The sequence below is a fragment of the Vitis riparia genome, chromosome 19 (assembly GCF_004353265.1).
Source record: "Vitis riparia cultivar Riparia Gloire de Montpellier isolate 1030 chromosome 19, EGFV_Vit.rip_1.0, whole genome shotgun sequence".
Classification (NCBI taxonomy): Eukaryota; Viridiplantae; Streptophyta; class Magnoliopsida; order Vitales; family Vitaceae; genus Vitis; species Vitis riparia.
In genome coordinates, this window is record NC_048449.1 from 24,965,518 (window position 1) to 24,985,869 (window position 20,352).

General features: G+C 39.4%; 1 protein-coding gene across 4 annotated transcripts in view; it reads left to right on the forward strand.

Annotated features, from left to right (window-relative positions):
• LOC117909355 (protein FORGETTER 1) overlaps window positions 1-20,352 on the forward strand; it is an 81,447-nt gene that overhangs the window by 31,255 nt on the left and 29,840 nt on the right. For all 4 annotated transcript variants that reach the window (XR_004650343.1, XM_034823366.1, XM_034823368.1 and 1 more), the window contains exons 9-10: window positions 16,583-16,643; window positions 16,727-16,808. Coding sequence is in view for 3 of the 4 variants with exons in the window: in XM_034823366.1 (XP_034679257.1) it covers window positions 16,583-16,643; window positions 16,727-16,808 (143 nt within the window). In the remaining variant the exon portion in view is untranslated. The remainder of the gene's footprint in view (window positions 1-16,582; window positions 16,644-16,726; window positions 16,809-20,352) is intronic.

Genomic DNA, 20,352 nt, shown 5'->3' on the forward strand with positions numbered 1-20,352 from the left:
AGGAGATCAATTTCTGAGTCGGTAAGATTGCGGCGAAAATTTAAATTCCAAGCCAATGGAAAGGAATTGCCAAGGACATTTGAAACAGTGAGGTTCTTCACAGAAATAACTCTATAAAGATCAGCAAATTGCGAGCACAAAGATTGGTTACCCCACCAAAGATCTTCCCAAAAGCGAATTCTCTCCCCATTGCCCACCACTAGACGAACAAAAGGGGAAAATTCCTGGAAAACTTGAGCAATAGCCTTCCAAGGACATCTGTGTGACCATCTAACCACCATGTTGGCGTCCCATCCATTAGGATGTGTCCCATATATACTCACTATAACCTTATGCCAAAGACCACTCCTTTCTCTAGGGAACCTCCAAAGCCATTTCCCTAAGAGAGCAATATTTCTCAAAGAAATCTTCCCAAAACCCAAACCTCCCAACTCCTTTGGTCTGCTAACAACCTCCCATCTGACAAGATGATCTTTCTTCCCTTCCCCTGCCCCAGCCCACAGAAAATTCCTTTGCATCTTCTCAATCTTTGAAGCAATTGAAGCTGGGATTTTAAATAGGGAGAGGAAGTAACTAGGGATGTGAGACAAACACGACTAAATTAAAGTAATCCTCCCTCCCAAAGACAAATAGGCCTTTTTCTAACCATCCAACCTTCTCGAAATTCTCTCAACCACTGGGTCCCAAAAGCCTATTGTCTTTGGGTTCCCTCCCAAAGGAAGACCTAAATAAGATAAAGGCCACTCAGACACTTTGCAATAAAAAACCGAAGCCAGACTAGACAATAGCTCCTGCCTAGTGTTAATACCAACCATGGTGCTTTTCTCTAAGTTGGTTTTTAAACCAGAAACTTGCCCGAAAACCAAAAGGATAATCTTGAGGTTTTGAAGATGTTCCAAAGAGGCTTTAGAGAAAAAGATAGTGTCATCTGCAAACTGTAACAAAGACACTCTTGTCCTATCCCTCCCCACAGAAAAACCCTTAGTAATCCCAGTTTCCTCTGCTCTAAACAACAATCTACTTAGAACATCTGCCACTAAAGTAAAAAGGAAAGGAGAGAGAGGGTCTCCTTGTCTCAAACCTCTAGAAGCCTTAACCCAACCCTTTGCATTCCCATTAACTAGGATTGCAAAACTAGAAGAAGACAAACAACCCCTTATCCACGATCTCCATTTCTGGCTGAACCCCTTCCTTTGAAGCACATGATCTAAGAAGCCCCAATCCACATGATCATAGGCCTTCTCAAAATCGATTTTGAAAACAATTCCTTCCTCCCCTGACCTTCTTTTCTCATACACCACTTCATTGGCTATCAACACAGCATCTAGAATGTGTCTCCCTTCAACAAAGGCTCCTTGAGAACCAGATATTGTTTCATGAAGAACTTTGCGTAAACGCCCTGATAAGACGTTAGCAATTATCTTATACAAACTTGTAACCAAGCTAATAGGTCTATAATTTGAGATTTTAAAAGATTGACTTCTCTTAGGCACCAAAGCAATGAAGGTCGCATTTGTACTTTGGTTTATTACCCCATTGGTGTGGAACTCAATAAACACCCTCATAAGATCCTCTTTTATCACATCCCAACACTCTTGATAAACTGCAATAGTAAAACCATCAGGACCAGGGGCCTTTTCCTTATTTAATTGGAAAACTGCCATGCGAACCTCCTCTTCAGTAAAAGGCCTATCCAGCCAAACTCCACTCTCTCTAGAAATAGGGACCCAGTCTATTCCTTCAATCCTCCAAGACTCACCTACCGGTTTGGAATAAAGATTTTCAAAGAAATTAACAATCTCCTCAGAAATAACCTCAATGCTGTTCAAAGTCTCTCCCTTCTCAGAAATCAGAGACTTAATGAACTTCCTACTTCTCCTTCCTGTGGCCACTCTATGAAAGAATTTAGAGTTACAATCCTCTTCTTTAATCCACTTAACCCTAGATTTTTGTCTCCATTGAACCTCTTCCTTTAATAACACATCCTCTAACTCCCTTCTTCTTAAGGTCCTTTCTAACACCAGATTAAGATTCAAATTCCCTTCTTGTTCAATTAGATCAATTCTACCTAAGTCCGTCAGAATGAGCTTTTTTCTCTCTTTTAAATCACCAAAGGCCATTATATTCCACTCTTTCAACTTTGACTTAACAAACTTTAATTTCCTCATAAACTTATGACCTTCCCACCCTTCACCCGTACATTCTTGCCTCCAAACTCTAAACTTCTCCTTAAACTCTGGATGGAGCAACCACATATTCTCAAACCTAAAAGGAGTCGGACCCCACTTTAAAGGATTTGTTTCCAAACAAATAGGGCTATGGTCAGAGGTCCATCTAGGAAGCGCCTCTTGAAAACTTTGAGAGAAAAAGGTATCCCACTCAGAAGAAAACAAGAACCTATCCAATCTCTTACAAATAGGATCAACTTGCATATTTGACCATGTAAAAGCCGCATTCCTTAGAGGGGGGTCAAGCAAGCCACTCTCCCTTATAAACTCATCAAAACACCTCATGTTGAAAGTTAATCTGGTCCCACCCAATTTCTCAGATATCCTCCTAATAACATTAAAATCCCCTCCTACACACCACCTTGGGGATGTTAGACCATATAGGTCTTGAAGCTCCAACCAAAAGTCCTTCCTCCACAACGGATTAATCGAGCCATACACTGAAGTTAACCAAAAAGATCCTTCCTCACCAGAGTTAAACTTCACAGTTACAGAAAAGGATCCTAACACCTTCTCTGTACACTCGAGCTTACTAGAATCCCACAAAATCACAATTCCCCCTGAGGCCCCATAGGCTGGAAGAGCAGCCCACTCCAAACTCTTGCCTTTCCAAACACTGCTCATAAACCTCCTGTCCCAAGTTTCCCTCTTTGTTTCCTGAAGCATCACAATATCTGGATTTTGAGTACTTAAAAACCTTCTGACAGTCCTCCTTTTCTTCTTGGATCCTAATCCTCTCGTATTCCAGCTTAAAATCTTCATATAAACCAAAAATAACCCAGTACAACCAACATCCAAACCCAATCCTCTCCTCGGTTTCCAGAAGCATTTCTCCTTTTTCTTCTGAAATAAACCTTGTCCGCAAAAGAATTACTCTGGTTTTCTTCTTCCGCACTTTTTCCATTTTCTCTGACAATTCTGATCCTCAAACTCTCCAAAACCGACTGAACCTTGACCATATTTCCAGGCGTGAGTCCCTCAACCTGAAAACCTTCCAACGGGAGGATGGGAGGTTCTAGGTTTGGGGACGGAGCCTTCCCTGAGACACAAAACTTCTCTGGGTTACTTAGAGCATCCTTAGATAAAGGACAGTCTTCAGAATTTCGGTTAGAGGTTTCTAGGGGAAACTCCACTCCTTCAAAACGGGACACGCCAACATGACGACTGGGCTCAACAACAGCAAATTTCGGAAAGGGACTACGCTGAGAGACAAGGCTTGATTCCAATGGAATCGGAGAAAAAGCCTGACATTGAGAAGGAAGAACCGAAGAAACAGAGGATTCGGAAAGAATATTTGGATTAAAAGCCCCCACCAAAGGAAGACCCTTCTCAGAGAAAGCTAAGGAAGGAGGATGTACCTTTTTTATCCAGTTGCAAGGCGAGATCCCTTCGTCTCCCTCTGTCCCCCCGGTGAAGTGTCGGGATTTTTCTGAAACAGGAGAAAGGGCGCCCTTCTTGAATACTGATCTACCCCAAATAAAGCCTCGACTTGCTTCCGGTGCGCCATCCCCATCTAGGATGCGCTTTGGGGCAAAAGACGACACCTTTAGGCTCGGCGGCCAACTCCTCGCCTTGCGTCTTGCGGTAGCTGAGTTGCCTTTTAGCTTTGCTGACTCTTGAGAATATGTTTTCGGCAACACCTCCTTTGCAGAGGTTCCTGATCGCTGAAGCTTTGAAGACGAAGGCGTTGCTGGGCCATCGTTAGAAGACCCTGCTTCAGTTTCGTGAACTGGACCCGCACCCGCAAAAGGCCCAATGTTCTTCTCCTCAAAATGGGCCCTAGCAAAACGGCCTTTAAAAACGGCTTCTGGTTTTGTTGGCCCGTCAACACTTCCCCCTTCCTTTCTCCACTTTAGTAGCTGAATTTAAAGCTGAAGACTGAGCACGAGAGCGATGACGAGGCCTCCATCTATGGTACTCATTATCCCTAGCAGTAGCTCGTAGCCCTTCAACGTTCTTTGGCCTCTGATAGACGCAACCTTCCGCTGACGTAACTTTGTCCTTGCTACGATTTGACTCTGGCCTGAGAAGAGCGTCTTCTTCAGCTTCTCCGATGACGGAAACTGCAACCGTAAATGACCAGGCTCCATCTTCCACCTCTAGCAACGCTGGTAGCACGACATTTGGATTCATCTCCACCCACATCTTTACCTTCGACAAGTCTACGAGCTTCAAAGTTTCCTTTGCCACCTTCGTTACCCTCCCCCATTTCTGCAGAATGTACCTCAACTGAAACTCATCCCATAGATGGAAATGAAGGCCTCTCAGTTCTAACCAACCCCTTCTAAACTTTCCACCAACAACCGAGTTTTCTTTTGGCGACCATCTCCTCAACGCAACAACCCCTCCTCTCACTGTTAAACTCCCTTGGTCTTGAAACCACATAGCTTTCCTTGCAGAATCCACAAAAAAGCATCCCTTGTATTCGGAAATGGGAGTTACCGACACCATCTCTTTCGTGCCCATCATCCTCGCAATACCTTTCCCTACATCAAACCAATCAAGTATTTTTCCTTTACTCTCACAAATTACAGCTCTTGCCCATTTTCCAACTGGCACCGAAGCTCCGTTTCTATGTCCTTCCTCTGCAACCACATCTGCATAGGACCGCCCTTCTCTGTACATTCCTTTGCTCACCTGAGACTCATTATCCTTCTCCTTCGAGGCTCTTACAGCCTGATCAGACACATCTTGGACTCTAGAAATCGCCTTCCTAAGGGTTTCCCACCCATTGCCTTTAACACCCTCAAGAACAATTAGCACTAGAGGTTTTCTCTTTGCAACAATTTCTGTAATTTTCATAAATCTCCCTCTACCATTGATGCAAATCTCCATCAAATGCGTCCTCGTTTTGCCCCTCATCTTCCGAGTAAAACCCCTGGAAGCCTCCAACTCCACAGCTTTCTTCAAATGTTCCACCAACCAATCCATCTCCTCCTCACCAAAGCCTAATGAAACAGCATAATCTCGGCTTCTCTCTGTTATTGAAATCCACATTCCCCCATTGATGCCTTCAAACTTAACCTGAAAAGCCTTTCTTTCCACGTCAAATCTTTCCATTACCAGGCCTCTCTTATATTCCTTCAGAAAACAACGGCCAGGAGAGAACTTTTTCAATATTTCCTTATGGAGGAATGCATTATTCATGTCAAATTGTTGCAACAGTCAATTTAGATTTGTTGCTAGAGACAATAAAATCTGGATGGTATTCATCTTAGCTATAGTGGCAAAAGCATCTTGATAATCAACACCATAGTTTGTGTCCAGGTTTTGAGATCTTGCTTCAATGTCTTTAGCTTGCAGGCTAAGATGTGGCTAAACGAGCCACTAAAAGTTTAGCCTATGCACCATCTCCTCACTGGATCTTTGAACCACATGTTCTCAAAACGAAAGGGGGATTTACCACTCCTGATCCCTCATCCATCTAGAAGAATGGGGGCATGATCGAATGTAGGCCTAGGCAACAACTTCTGAGAAAGACCATTAAAGTGACTCTCCCATTCTTCTGAGACTAAGAAACGATCTAGCCTAGACGAGTAACTGTTGTTTGGGCCACCACACCATGTGAAACACCCCCCAGCTAAGGGTAAGTCCCTCAATAGGAGCTCTTCAATGACCTCCGAAAAATGCCTCATTGCAAAAGAGATTCTTAAGCTATTTCTCCTTTCTCTCTAACCACATTGAAATCTCCACCAACGCACCAAGGATCACTCCACAGCCTTCTGATGTTCCCAAGTTTTGCCGACAACTCCTCCCTATCAATATTGCTTACTGGCTCATACACCCCAGTGAACATCTAGATGAAATTGTCATCACAATTTTTAAACTTGCAGGAAAGAGAGTGCATGCCTAATTCCACTTCCAGAAGCTCCAAAACTATACTATCCCAAAAAACCAAAATTCCCCTAGAATGACCTCTCAAGTCCACACTTATCCAATTTGAGAATCTGCCTACCCCAATTTTCTCACAAACAAATCCGTCATATGCTAAATCTTAGTTTCCTGCAAACAAACCAGGTTTGCCCCACTGAGCTCTAATGAGAGCTCTCACCATTTTCTGCTTATCCCTAGCACTTAAACCCCTTACATTCTAAGAGAGGATTCTAATCTTCATCCCCACAGGTCACAGAATTCCCTGAAGAACTCCCACCCTTTTTTCTAGTCCCTAAATTTAAGTCATAATTGATGGAACACCAAAGATTGTGTAATTCTCTCTCAAATCTAGACCTTGGGGTTGAAGCTTTCTTTTTTCCCCATTGAGAGCTTTTGCCCTTCTTCTTGGATTCCAGTCTTCGCCAAAGGGCTGAAATTTTGCAAAAGCTTCAACCGACATTTCCACAAACCTACCAAAGGCTAGCAACTTGCCAAAGGATTCCTTGGGAGGGTCCCTCTCACTCAAACCGCTAAATCTGGCTCCGCGATTGCTCCTTGCGCTGAAATCCACCTCCTTTAATGTCATTCTATCTATCTTAACAACACTTAAAGGCCCAGTGTCACAGGATGATTCAAATGAGCCTCCCATGGGCTTATATAGAGCCAGGAAGCTTCTGGAGACTCCTGGAGCCATCTACACTAAGACATTGGAGGGAAGAGTGTAGAAGGTTCTAGAGATATCCACATATCTCTACATTATTGTGGAAGGCATGAGAGGAGTCCAAGGCTTTCTAGAGAATTCTAGAGATCTCTTGTACATAAGGTTGTACATAGAATTGTGTAGGGTATTCTAGAATCTTCTTGATTTGTAAGGAACCCTCCAAGGTTCTAGAGAGTTCCATTGGTGCCTATAAATAGGTGAGGGCCTCATTTGGCCAAGGCACCACCCAAATCACTTCCTAACCAAGCTAGTGAGCTTTCAAGCATTGTATAGCTTCCTTTGAAAGCAATAAAGCTTCCATTCTTTAAAAGTTACTTACTACGCCTTCTACAACTTCCGAGTCGTTAACGTCTTAGCCTAGCAAGCTAAGCATTGGGAGTAAGGCTGACTTAGCAAGATCAAGTGTCTTGACTTGTCTAAGTGCCGCATGAGCTTAGGAAGAGACTAAGTCCGTGACACCAGGCTCCATTACTACTCCTCTCAAAGGAGTCCCACTCTTATCCTCCCATGAAACCAACATCCTTGAGGCTTCATCCAATGGGAGCGAGGGAATAGATAGAGAAGGAGTAGAAGAAGACGAGAGCTTAACACGCCTAAGAGAAGTAGAAAAAGGGTTTAACAGACTTGGAAATTGCAAGGCTTCTTCCACTAATGCTTCATCTATGATGATTATGCAAGTTGTAACTAGGTCTCTCTCCATCGACAGTGCACAAACTTCATTTTCATTCACTGTGCAATTGTGAGAGGAATCACCAGAATGAGGAAAGAGATCTCTCTCCCCTTGCAAACTAGAACAAGCCTTAGAGGAGCTAAGGGTAGTTCTGCCTTTAGAGCCAATTTCACTACTAGGCCAGCCCAAATCCTCTTTGTTTAAAGCCCTTCATGCTTCATCAAGGCCCAACATCCCTTTTTTCTTCACCCAACCCATCTTGTCAAGGCCCGACCCTCTTCGCCCAACATGGGTCTTAAGAGTTTGGCCCGCTCCCCCACCCTACCAATGGGCCAACCCGGGCCTGCTTTCTCATAAATAGACCTAGCTGCACCAACTTTCTGCAAGGACTCAGAAAAAGTGGGCTATCTCACATCACTAGTGCTCCCAGCTCCATGGGAGTGTAAGACATATCCTTCTCCACTTTCCAACAAGTAAGAGTCCCAACCACTCTCACCATTGTGCGTGAGGCAGCACCCACGTCGTCTCCAACATTTTGTTGCTATAATCTTTTGCTTTGCACCATAGCCACTAAAGTTCCCACCACAAAGGAATGGAAAAACACAAATCGCCTACCACAACTTGTACTCTACTGGGGAAGAACCCTTTTGATCTCACCAAGATTCTCACCCATTGTAGCTTGCAGCAATTGGAGGTTTCTTCATCCATCATTACAAACCCACCACAAGCATCCCCAACCTGCTTAAAAAATTCACCGTCCCACAAAAAAAGGGGTAGCCCTAAGATTCTTACCCGAACTTCATTCGTTTGCCCTTCTTTTAAGCATCCTACCTCAAGAGATCATTAAAAGAGCCAAATTTTTTTCCTCATGTACCAGCCACGTCTTTCTCTTAAAATCCACTCTGCCTCAAAACACACCTCAAACTTGAAGGGGATTAGGGTACCACTCAAAAACGCAAGATGAAGTTCTCCCTTCACATGCCAGTAAGACTTGGCCCACGATCTTAAGGAAGGAATAGTAGGGAGCTCGCCATCACCCCATTTGCCCACTAGGCAGAATCTCAAGTCTTTCACTTTGTTGAATTCTTCAATCCCTCCAACTTAGACCCAAACAACCTTAGCTACACCCCTCTTGTTGTTTCTAACTGCATTAGCAAACGAAATCTTTCCAACATAACCTTTATTTGAAACTCCTTGAACTGGGTTAGCATCCTCCAGAACTACTGAAAGAGAGTCTGTGGGTCTCACACCAAGGCTTCTAAGCTTACTAATAAGCAACGACCAACCCCTATAATGAAATAATCTTTCTATCTCAAGGAGCCTTCCTTGAGGGAAGACAAATTTTGGATGTGGTGCTGATAGCTAATGGGGTGGTGGATGAGAAAATGAGGTAAAGGAAGGAAGGGGTGGTCTTGAAAATTGATTTTGAAAAGACTTATGATCATGTGGATTGAGGTTTTTTGGACCATGTGCTTGAAAGGAAAGGTTTTAGCACAAAGTGGAGATCCTAGATAAGGGGTTGCTTGTTTTCAACAAGTTTTGAAGTCCTAGTTAGTGGAATTGCTAGAGCCCCATCACTACCCACCCCACCCTAACACACACACACACACGGACACTCTCACTAGCGCGTGAAGACACTTGCACTCCTTCCTTGACCTCCATATTACTACAACCATGCTTTGGTACTACCGCAATCTTCCATGGTGGACACTCCTATCATTTGTCACCTTAAAATCATGGTAAAAGTTTGTACTCTATATGATTCTAAATCAATTGCATGGGCAAGGTTCTTTACTCCTCGTTCCACATCCGTATGCCAATCCATGTCACTTAAGGCAGGCCTCAAGGGCTCCCTCTCCTTTTTGCTTAGCACAAATTGATATATAAGCTATTCGCCTTTGCAATGGAAGAGGAATGATAATTATAAGCTAAGTAGAAGTTAAATTGATAGGTAATTAGTGATGACTTTTAATTTTATTATTTAAGAAGGAAAAAATGCCTTACAAACTTCTTTTTCTATTTGCAAGACAAGTGTTATTCAACGAACATCTAAAAGAAATAGAAAAAAAATATTAGTTGATCTATGGAAGACATCCCATCCTTTTTTGACAACAACCCTAAGTGTCTTACCTATAGGACCCATGTGCCTTTTAAAGGTCCACCCCTTCCAAGGTGCCAACTTATCAAACACCACTTTCCTAGATCTATTTCTCTTGTACAAATCTCTAAGCATTTCCCCAGTAATGCTTGTGGTGGGGGGATCAACCTTTGGGTTCTGAATATCCAAGACTATTTAGAGTAGTCACGGATAAAAATAGTCCTATTTCTTCAATTCTCGGATCTACTCATCCCTTTTCATGGAACTTTAACTTTCGACGCAACCTATTTGATCCTGAGATATAAGATTTAGAAGGCCTCATGCGGTCACTTGATTGTCTACATGTGTTATTTTCGGTTCCAGATGCGAGATCTTGGTCTTTATCTTCTTCAGAGTTTTTTATAGTCAAATCTTTCTTTCTTGCCTTATCCCAATGTTCTGGTTCTCCTCCAATTTTCCCTACTAAGTGTGTTTGGAAATCTCAAGTCCCTTTCAAAGTTAAGTCCTTTGTCTGGTTGGTGGCAGACAAGAAGGTTAATACTAATGACTTGCTACAACTGAGAAGACCCTACAAAGCTCTTAGTCCTGATATTTGTAAGTTGTGCATGAGGCATGGAGAATCAGCTGATCATCTTTTCTTACATTGTTCTTTGACGATGGGGTTATGACACAGATTATTTCAGTTAGCCAAGATGGATTGGGTTCCCACAAGGAGCATTTCTGACATGCTGTCCATCAATTACAATAGCTTTGGTTTATTGAAGAGAGGGATAGTTTTGTGGCAAGATGCTTGTATAACTGTAATTTGGGTTGTGTGGGGGGAAAGAAATGCAATGATTTTTAAGGATAAAGCAAGGAATTCAGAGAATCTTTGGGATTTTATTCATTTCCTTGCTTCTCTTTGGGCTTTTTGTTCCAAGATTTTTAAGGGGACTCCCCTTATTATGTTACAACTTGATTGACTAGCAACGTGTAATTCGTTTGGGTTTGTCTAGTCTAGAGAGTTTGTTCGTTTTTACTTTATATTTTCTTGTTTTCGTATTCTTGTTGTTTAGTTTTCTTTGGTGGAAGGATTTCTCATCATTCTATTGTACTTTTTTTTTTATTTTTTTTATTTTTATCATAAACGAAGAAGAATATATTAATAGAAGAACAGATACAGGAGAAAGAAAAGAAACAAAAGAAAGAGCAAAAACCAAGAGAAGGATGAGAGGTCCTTCCTACACAAATTGAACAAAGGAGAAAATTCCCAACAATAGAACTCTAAAAACAAAGAGAAACCCCAACAATCTTCAAACTTTTGAAGTGCAAATTGCAATCCAGTTAAGTTGTAAAACATTTAGAGGAACTTCTCTAAAAGCTTCAGTACAAGAAGCCCATAGAGAAGAATAAAACCGAATCAAATCCCATAACATCTCTTCCGTTCTCTCTTGCCACACCATCTAAATCAAAGTAAGGCAAGCAATTTGCCAAAGTGTCTTGCCTCTTAATGAGTTCCCCAAGCCTTTAAAAGTAATAACCAACATGACCTCAAGACTCCTTGGAGGGACCCAAACCAACCCTGCTAGATTGAACAACCTGTACCAGAGTCCAATGGTAACAGGACAATGAAGAAAAAGGTGGTCAATTGACTCTCCATTTCCTTTGCAAAGAATGCACCATTGAGGACAGAGGGCTTTGTAGGGTCTTCTCAATTGCAACTTGTCATTGGTGTTTACCTTCCGATGTGCTACTAACCAAGCGAGGGCCTTAACCTTTGAAGGGACTTTTGAACTCCACAAGAACTTGGCCAGAAGGAACAATATAGGATTTGAGACTTTTGACAAGGCCAAGAAAAAAAATTCACTGAAAACAATCCTGACAAAGACAAAGACCACACTCTTGAATCTACCGAAGAATGAGAGAAAAACACAGAACTAAGGGAGGACATTAATCTCTGAAGGAGATCAATTTCTGAATCCATAAGATTGCGGCGAAAGTTAAAATTCCAAGACAGTGGAAAGGAATTGCCAAGGACATTTGAGACAGTGAGGTTTTTCACAGAAATGACTTTATAAAGATCAGCAAATTGAGAACACAAAGTTTGGTTACCCCACCAAAGATCTTCTCAGAAACGAATTCTCTCCCCATTGCCCACCACTAAGCGGACAAAAGGGGAAAACACCTGGAAAACTTGAGCAATAGCCTTCCAAGAACATCTATGTGACCATCTAACCACCATGTTGGCATCCCATCCATTACGATGTGTCCCATATATACTCGCAATAACCTTATGCCAAAGACCACTCCTTTCTCTAGGGAACCTCCAAAGCCATTTCCCTAAGAGAGCAATATTTCTCATAGAAGTCTTCCCAAAGCCCAAACCTCCCAACTCCTTTAGTCTACTAACAACCTCCCATTTGATAAGATGATCTTTCTTCCCTTCCCCCGCCCCAGACCAAAGAAAATCCCTTTGCATCTTCTCAATCTTTGAAGCTATTGATACTGGGATTTTAAAGAGGGAGAGGAAGTAGCCAGGGATGTGAGACAGACAAGACTGAATTAAAGTAATCCTCCCTTCCAAAGACAAAAAGGCTTTTTTCCAGCCATCCAGCCTCCTCGAAATTCTCTCAACCATCAGATCCCAAAAGCCTATTGTCTTTGGGTTCCCTCCCAATGGAAGGCCTAAATAAGACAAAGGTCACTCTGACACTCTACAATCCATAACCGAGGCCAAACTAGACAATAGCTCCTGCCTAGTGTTAATACCTGAAATGGTGTTTTTTTCTAAGTTGATTTTTAAACCAGATACTTGCCCAAAAACCAAAAGGATAATCTTAAGGTTTTGAAGATGTTCCATAGAGGCTTTAGAGAAAAAGATGGTGTCATCAGTAAACTGTAACAAAGACACTCTAGTCCTATCCCTCCCCACAAAGTAACCCTCAGTTATCCCAATCTCCTCTGCTCTGATCATCAACCTACTTAGAACATCTGCCATTAGAGTATAAAGGAAAGGAGAAAGGGGGTTTCCTTGTCTCAAACCTCTAGAGGCGTTAACCCAACCCTTTGCATTCCCATTAACTAGGATTGCAAAACTAGATGAAGACAAACAGCCCTTGATCCAAGATCTCCATTTCTGGCTGAACCCTTTCCTTTGTAGCACATGATCTAAAAAGCCTCAATCCGCATGATCATAGGCCTTCTCAAAATCGATTTTGAAGACTACCCCTTCCTCCCTTGACCTTCTTTTCTCATCCACCACTTCATTGGCTATCAACACAGCATCCAAAATGTGTCTCCCTTCCACAAAGGCTCCTTGAGAGCTAGAGATTGTTTCATGAAGAACTTTGCGTAAACACCCTGATAAGACCTTAGCAATTATCTTATATAAACTTGTAACCAAGCTAATAGGTCTATAATATGAGATTTTAAAAGTTTGGCTTTTCTTAGGCACCATAGCAATGAATGTCGCATTTGTACTTTGATTTATTACCCCCTTGGTTTGGAACTTAAGAAACATCCTCATAAGATCCTCTTTTATCACATCCCAACACTCTTGATAAACTGCTATAGTAAAGCCATCAGGGCCAGGGGCCTTTTCCTTATTCAATTGGAAAACTGCCATTCGAACCTCCTCTTCAGAAAACGGCCTATCCAGCCAAATTGCAGTCTCTCCAGAAATAGGGGCCCTATCAATTCCTTCAATCCTCCAAGAATCTCCTGTAGATTTGTAGTTCTTTTTTCTTTTAATATATTCCTTTGTCATTTCCTATAAAAAAAAAAAGTAATTCCTTGTTAAGGACATTTTTTATCTCCTAACCCTATTTTCCACCAAAAAAACCAAATGGGTTTTGACCATTCTCCTCTCCTAATTGGAGGAAATATTTAGGGCTTTTCGAGACAGTCAAACAAAGGCAAGGATGGCAAAGTACACCAAGCAAACTCATGAGGGTGCTTTTAGTAAGTGCTAACCTTCTTCCATTGGACATAAATTTTCTTTTCTAAGAAATAAGTCTCCTCTCAAACCATTCCATCAATGAATCCCACATTGTTATCAACTTGAGAGAGGCATCCAATAGCAGCCTCAAATAAGTGGAAAAGCTTTACAATGATGCAGCCAAATGTGGTTGTAAGGCCTCCAAATTCTCCACATCCTGCACTATAACAATCATACTTTTTAACATAATACAAGTATAAGTTCTTGCCAAAAAAATTTATGGGGCACATAGTAATGGGTGGGATGGTAACACTATAGTCAGGTGATCACATGGTTATCATTGGAAAGCTATTGCACAGATTTTTCCAGATACACTCAATTGGTGGTAGGAGATGGGACTAGAATTCGTTTCTGAGAAGGCTTGTGGTGTGGGGATCAACTTTTGTGTTCTAAATTCCTAGGTCTTTTCAGAATTGTCATAGTTAAAAACCTCACTATTTCATTAGTTCTTGGGTCCACTAATCCTTTCTCTTGGAATATAAACTTCCATCAAAATGTTTTAGATTTTGAGATAGAAGATCTTGAAAGACTCATATCCTCTCTTTCACATTTGCACTTATCTTCTTCTGGTCTTTATTTGAGAGCTTGGTCCTTATCTTTTTTAGGTTTATTTACAGTAATGTTCTTTTCAGTTTTGTCTAACCATATTGATCCAAATCCATCATTCCCTATTGATTTTGCTTGAAAATCACAAGCTTCATTTAAGGTCAAATCCTTTGCTTGGTTAGTGGCATTCAAGAAGGTAAACACTAATGACATGCTACAACTGAGAAGATCCTACAAAGCCTTCAGTCCTGATATTTGTTTGTTTGTTATGTATGGAGAGTGCAACGATGGATCATATCTTCTTATATCGTCCATTGAGTTTGGGGCTATGGCATAGGCTATTCAGCATGACTCATATGGATTGGGTCCCTCTTAAGAGTATATGTGACTTTATGATTATCTCATATAAAGGATTGAGAAGTACTAGTAAAGGCAAGGTGTTGTGGTAGTTCACTTGTCTTGCTTTGATGTGGGTTGTGTGGCGAAAAAGAAATGCTAGGATTTTTTTAGGATAAGACGAGAACTTCAAAGGGTCTTTGGAACATAATTCATTTCTTATCCTCCTTTTGGGCCTCTTGCACCACAACTTTTTAAGGGTGTTCCCCTTAATTTGATCCAACTTGATTGGATGTTGGTATGTAGTTCCAAGTGTGTGGGCTAGCAAGGATAGAATATTTTTATATATTCCCACATGGTTTGTGGAACCTCATAGTTGTATAGATGTACTTGAACTTTGGAAGTTCCTACTTTATTTTTGTATAGTGTTTTGGAGGATCTCTCATACTTCTATTGTACTTTTTTTTACTTACCTTGATATATTATATTGTTTTTTTTCTCACAAAAAAAATAAAAAAATAATAATAAATAAATAAATAAATAGAACTGGAACTACTTCAAAGCAAGGGAATGCATCTGACATAAAGCAATTTGTTCGAAGATGCAACACTAAAAAATGAAAGCACTATCATCAAACCAAAAAAAAAAAAAATGGAATATTCTCATTACCTAACCTCTGTTCCACCCACTTAGAAACCTTTGTTATAGTCACCACCCGTAGTGTTGGAAGTGGAACAACTTAACACCTGCATAACTAAGACAAAAATATAAGGGGGCCTTCTAAACTCCTTAGAGGTTGAGGATTTCCTACATTCTTGGATCGTGGAACCCATTTAAATGTGATGCTCATGCTAGACTCAAGCCTCTTAGCTCTCTTGTAATGATGATCAAACTCCAAGAACCTAAGGTGTTCTTTGAAGCATACTTAGTGATTGTTAATTAGTTCCCTTCCACTATCGTCTTCACTTCCCCCATGGAATTAGCTTTTTTAAGGTCTTAAAGGAGAACAAAAACTTCTATCTCAATAGGATCACTCGAATACCTAGGCTTAGAGAAAGTGAACTTTGTTTCTCTCAAATGGTCCTTTAGAGTTCTTTTAATTCTCATTTGGCTTGGATTTCTTGTAAAGCAGTTGTTGAATTTAAATTAGTGCCACACTTTGGCCTATGCACTCCATTCTTTCCAATCCCTCATAGTATTCCTAAAAGGGTTCCTATGAGTTCTTTTATCACCAAAACCAAAAGAGAAGCAAGGAATGTAATTTTATCCAAATATATATTCATAGTCACAGCTTTATTTGATGATTATAGAGTTTCCCATCCAAATAGAGCAAATCAAAGCCAAATAAATTCAGGCCACAATGGGCTCTTTATCATTCTTCAGTTTGAATATCTCTTTGTTGTTTTTGGTTTAAAGGGATTTGTGTCCTTTTGAATTCTAGCTTTCTTTGTTTACTACCTAGTATAATGGATTCCTCCTCTTTTTTCATGTGATCCCTTTTAACATTAGTAACATTTTCTTCATTAATTATAAAATGATTTAAAATTTGCCTTTAATACTGATAATGTAGTTGAAGGCCTATCCCAAAAAAAAAAAAAAATTGATAATATAGTCAAAGATGTCATATGTTTTAAAAAAATTTTGGATGTGGGCAAAATCTCTTAAGAAAGTTCATCTGTTTAAGAAAACCATTCAGATGGCGAGATAATGAAATACTGATACCTGATGCTGTGTCAATGAATGTTTTTGGGCTTTGCCTTTTAATATCATGAGTCAAAATGTAGAACTCATTCTAATAGCACATGAAGAGTTGCTGATTCGTAGATTTGTCTTGTTTGCAGTCATGCTCTTCCACCCTAACAAAACATATGTTACATTCTGCATGTTTTAATTACTTAATTGACAGTGTCCATTGTAGCATTGGATTGAGTTGATGATCTTTATATTTTTTATGGTTTATTAATGATGAAGGTGGATCCATTTTTCAATCTCATTTTGGTTTGTTTATCATACAATCCTTGTTTTCTTCCTCCCTCTCTTTTCTACTCTTTCTTCTACACTTGTTTCTTGTCTTCATGATTACTTTAGGTTAAGTGAAAATAAAAGTTTTATTTGCACAAAATGTTATATGCAGGTGCTCTAGATAAAGGGGGTGTTGGGGCACTGGAACTTGTTGCCATGGACATGAAAGCAAGGTTACGAGGTTTTGGAAATTTTCTTGTTTAACAATTTTTATAGTATATAATATGTGACTACTTCATGTTGTCTTATCTATCAGGGGTATGTATGTATGTCGTACTCTTAGCTATAAAGGGGCAGAGTTTGAAACTGTTGAAGCACCATTGGAAGGCCAGATGACGGTATAGAGCAGTCTTTTGCTTTGCTATTTAAGACACAAAGTTAGCTATTAAGTTCAGTACCCCCACTTCCAGGAATTATTTTGCTGTTATTAGTTTCATGAATGGAATTATTTTGATGGCTTTGTTGTATATTTTTCTCTTTCCCCCTCTTTGGTACATATGGATGATTACTGGGATATCTAATCCTTAACAGTTTCCCTAATTGGATTGGATTTGGATCAACCACATTCTTATGTATAACCCAATCCATTTATGGTGATATTGACGTTTCTTTTCTGTTTAGACTACACTGCATACATAGAACTAAAATCAGTATAATTACTGCTAAAGGTTTGTGACTAATAGTATACTACTTACAATGTAGGAGGATTGTGGAGGTTCCATTTGAGAGGAAACCTCTGCTAGAGGGCTACCTCAAGCTCAACTTTGATGGTTGTTTACTAGGCTATCCTGAAAAACTAGGGACTCATGGTTTATTTAGAGATCATAAAAGACACAAGTTAGTGCCTTGTTCAAACCTGCAGGGGTGGGATTAACCATTGAGGTTGTGACCCCAGCTTGGTTGGAAGATGTACATATTGCCAACTCATTAGGCTTTTGCAACTTTATGTAGAAGGAGACTCCATGTTGGTGATAGCATGGTCATGTCATGGGAAGTGTGAGCCTTGGAAATCATATTCATGCTTGTGTAAATTTATGATTGGTTAGATGTTTAGGACATTCCCATATTGCAGATCTGTTGGCTAAGCAAGGAACTTACCAATTTGCAGCCTTTTGTTTTGATGGGCTAACTACTCCTGTTCATGTTTTGATTTGAGGTGGTCCTTTCTAAAGGGTAACTAATGCTTTTCTATTGTATTCATTTCTTATGAGACAAATTGTTTGTTTTTGATCCATAAGAATGTTAGTAGTAAACTTTTACCACAAGCTAGTTTTGGTGATCAAGGATCAAAATTTCAAAATTTAGAAGGCTGAAATGATAAATGCAGAAGAAATGTTTGTCCAAGCAAATTTCGCCATTATTTTCCCAATTTTTCAGGATTTTGCTTATTTTATGGGACTTTTCCAAATTTTCACCAAAATTTGGCAATTTTTTTGATGGTCAAAGCTCCAAAAATTATGTATTGGGAGGCTAGGATTTGAACCTAGTTCTCCTAATGAGAATAAAGGTTCTTTGCTAAGTGGGCAAGTTTGCCCTTAATAAGTTTATAGGTAAAATATATATGGATGTATAGTTAAACTTTTTTTTTATTATTAAAATAAAACTTTAATCAATAAATTTAGTTATTTTATTTTCAAATTCAATTTAACTAAGAGTTAAAAATATAAAAACCATCATATCTTAATTAGTTTTTCTTTATGCCTTTTGTATAATGTTAAATATAAGAGAAATATAAACTTGTAAATTAAATTATAAATATTTTTCAACAAAAAATGAATTATATACATACATACATATAGGAAAAGTGAGTTGATCCTTGTTGGAGATGTTTCAAACTTGGAGGAGCTTGCTATGATTTTAGGTTGTAAGGTAGGTGCTTTTCCTACCACGTATTTAGCCCTATCGTTGGGAGCCCCTCACAAGTCCTATAGGGTTTAGGAAAGAGTGGAAAAATGCTTTTAGAAAAGGCTTACTTTGTGGAAGAGACAATATTTTTCAAAGGGGGAAGACAAACTTTGATAAAGAGCACTTTGTCCAGATTACCAATTTATTTCATGTCTCTCCTCTTTGCTATCTCGAGGAGGGTAGCCATGAGAGTGGAAAAGTTTTAGAGAGATTTTTTATGGGGAAAAAGAGAGGGGGGGGGGGGTGGTTGACTCACAAGCCACATTTGGTGAACTGGTTTGTTTGTTGCATGGAAAAATAAAAAAGGGGATTTGGGCATTAAAAACTTATCCATTCTTAATAAGGCTTTGTTGGGAAAATGGTCTTGGAGTTTTGTGAGTGAAAGGAACCCCCTTGGGAAATGGGTAATTATAGGAAAGTACGGGCAAGAAGATGCTTAGGTGGTTGACATTTGGGATGGTAGCTAGGGCCCTAGGCTTGTTAGATAGTTTCATGATTGGGAGCTTGAGAAGATGGATGTATTTTTTAGGAGATTGTATGATCACTCTATTAGGGTGGGCTTTGAGGATACTGAGGTGTGGTTGAAGTCAAAGAATAGTCCTTTCTCTATTAAGCCTTTCTACTCCTCTTTGGCTAATAGCAGAGTGGAACATTTCTCTCATGATGTAGTTTGGAATTCTTAGGTCCTAGTGAGAGTTGACTTTTTTGCTCAGGAACCTACATGGGCTAGGATTTTGACTCTAGATTAGCTCAAAAGGAGGGTTGGAGGATCCTTAATAGATGTTACATGTGTAAAGAAGATGAAAAAACGAGTGATCATTCTCTCCTTAATTGCATGCAAGCACACAATTTGTGGTAGTTGGTTTTTGCTTTGTTCGGTGTACAATGGGTGATGCACTCTTTAGTTAGGGGATTTCTCTTGAGTTAGGGTGGTTCTTTTATTTGGGAAAAAAAAAAAAAAAGCCTAGAAGGTTGCTCTATTATGTGTGTTCTGGACCATATGGAGGGAGAGAAATAGGAGAACTTTCAATAATTATGAAAGCCTAGATCAAACAATTAAAAATTCTTTCTTGAACATTTTTTAGGATTGAATTAAATTGTATATCAAGGATGGTTCTTTGTCGATATTAAGATTTGTGGATTGCTTAAACTCTTTGTAGGGTGTAATTGCTGGTTTTTGTGTCTTCGCGCTTCCTTTTGGATCGTATGGTTCCTTCGTATACATCGTGCATACCCTTTTTTATTAATACATTTTCTTTATCTATCTATCTATCTATCCATTTATCTATCTATCTATCTATATATATATATATATATTCTTTTATATTCTTAAATACATTCAAACAAAGTATTTTAAATGTATTTTCAAGTTCTATAAAATTATCGTCGATTGTCACAAATTACATCATACATACATTGTTTTACTCAATAAAACAACTTCAGTATGTGTATTATTTTTGTTTTTTCATTTCTTGGAGTTTTTCCCTTCATTTCTATGAGTTGTAATCAATTTTTTTTCCAAATTTCCGTCTAATATTTCCAATATTTTCTTATATGTCCACAAAATTCAACCACTAATATTTCCCGCAATTTCCAATATTTTAATCCTTGGTGGTGGTGCAGCATGGGATTGAAACTAAATGAATTTGTTTCTTCTCTAGCTTAGGTTTTCTCTTAGGCACATTAGGAGTGTTACCATACAAAAGTCAACATTTCGTTGCCTCATATGGAGCTTACTTTTGCTGTGATGATTCTTGCTATATTTCTTTCTTTCTTTATTTTTTTTTTCGTTCACTTTTTTTTGTTTAATTTTGGGTATACATAGACCTTGTCAGAAAGGCACTGTTAGTGTTCCTTTGTACCTTTTTTTTTTTTTGACAAATACAGAGTTGTGAAAGTAAAAAAAAAAAAAAAGGGGTAATATGATTGCTTGAAAACTTATAAAGACAAGAAATTGTGTGTCATGAAATTGCCTTA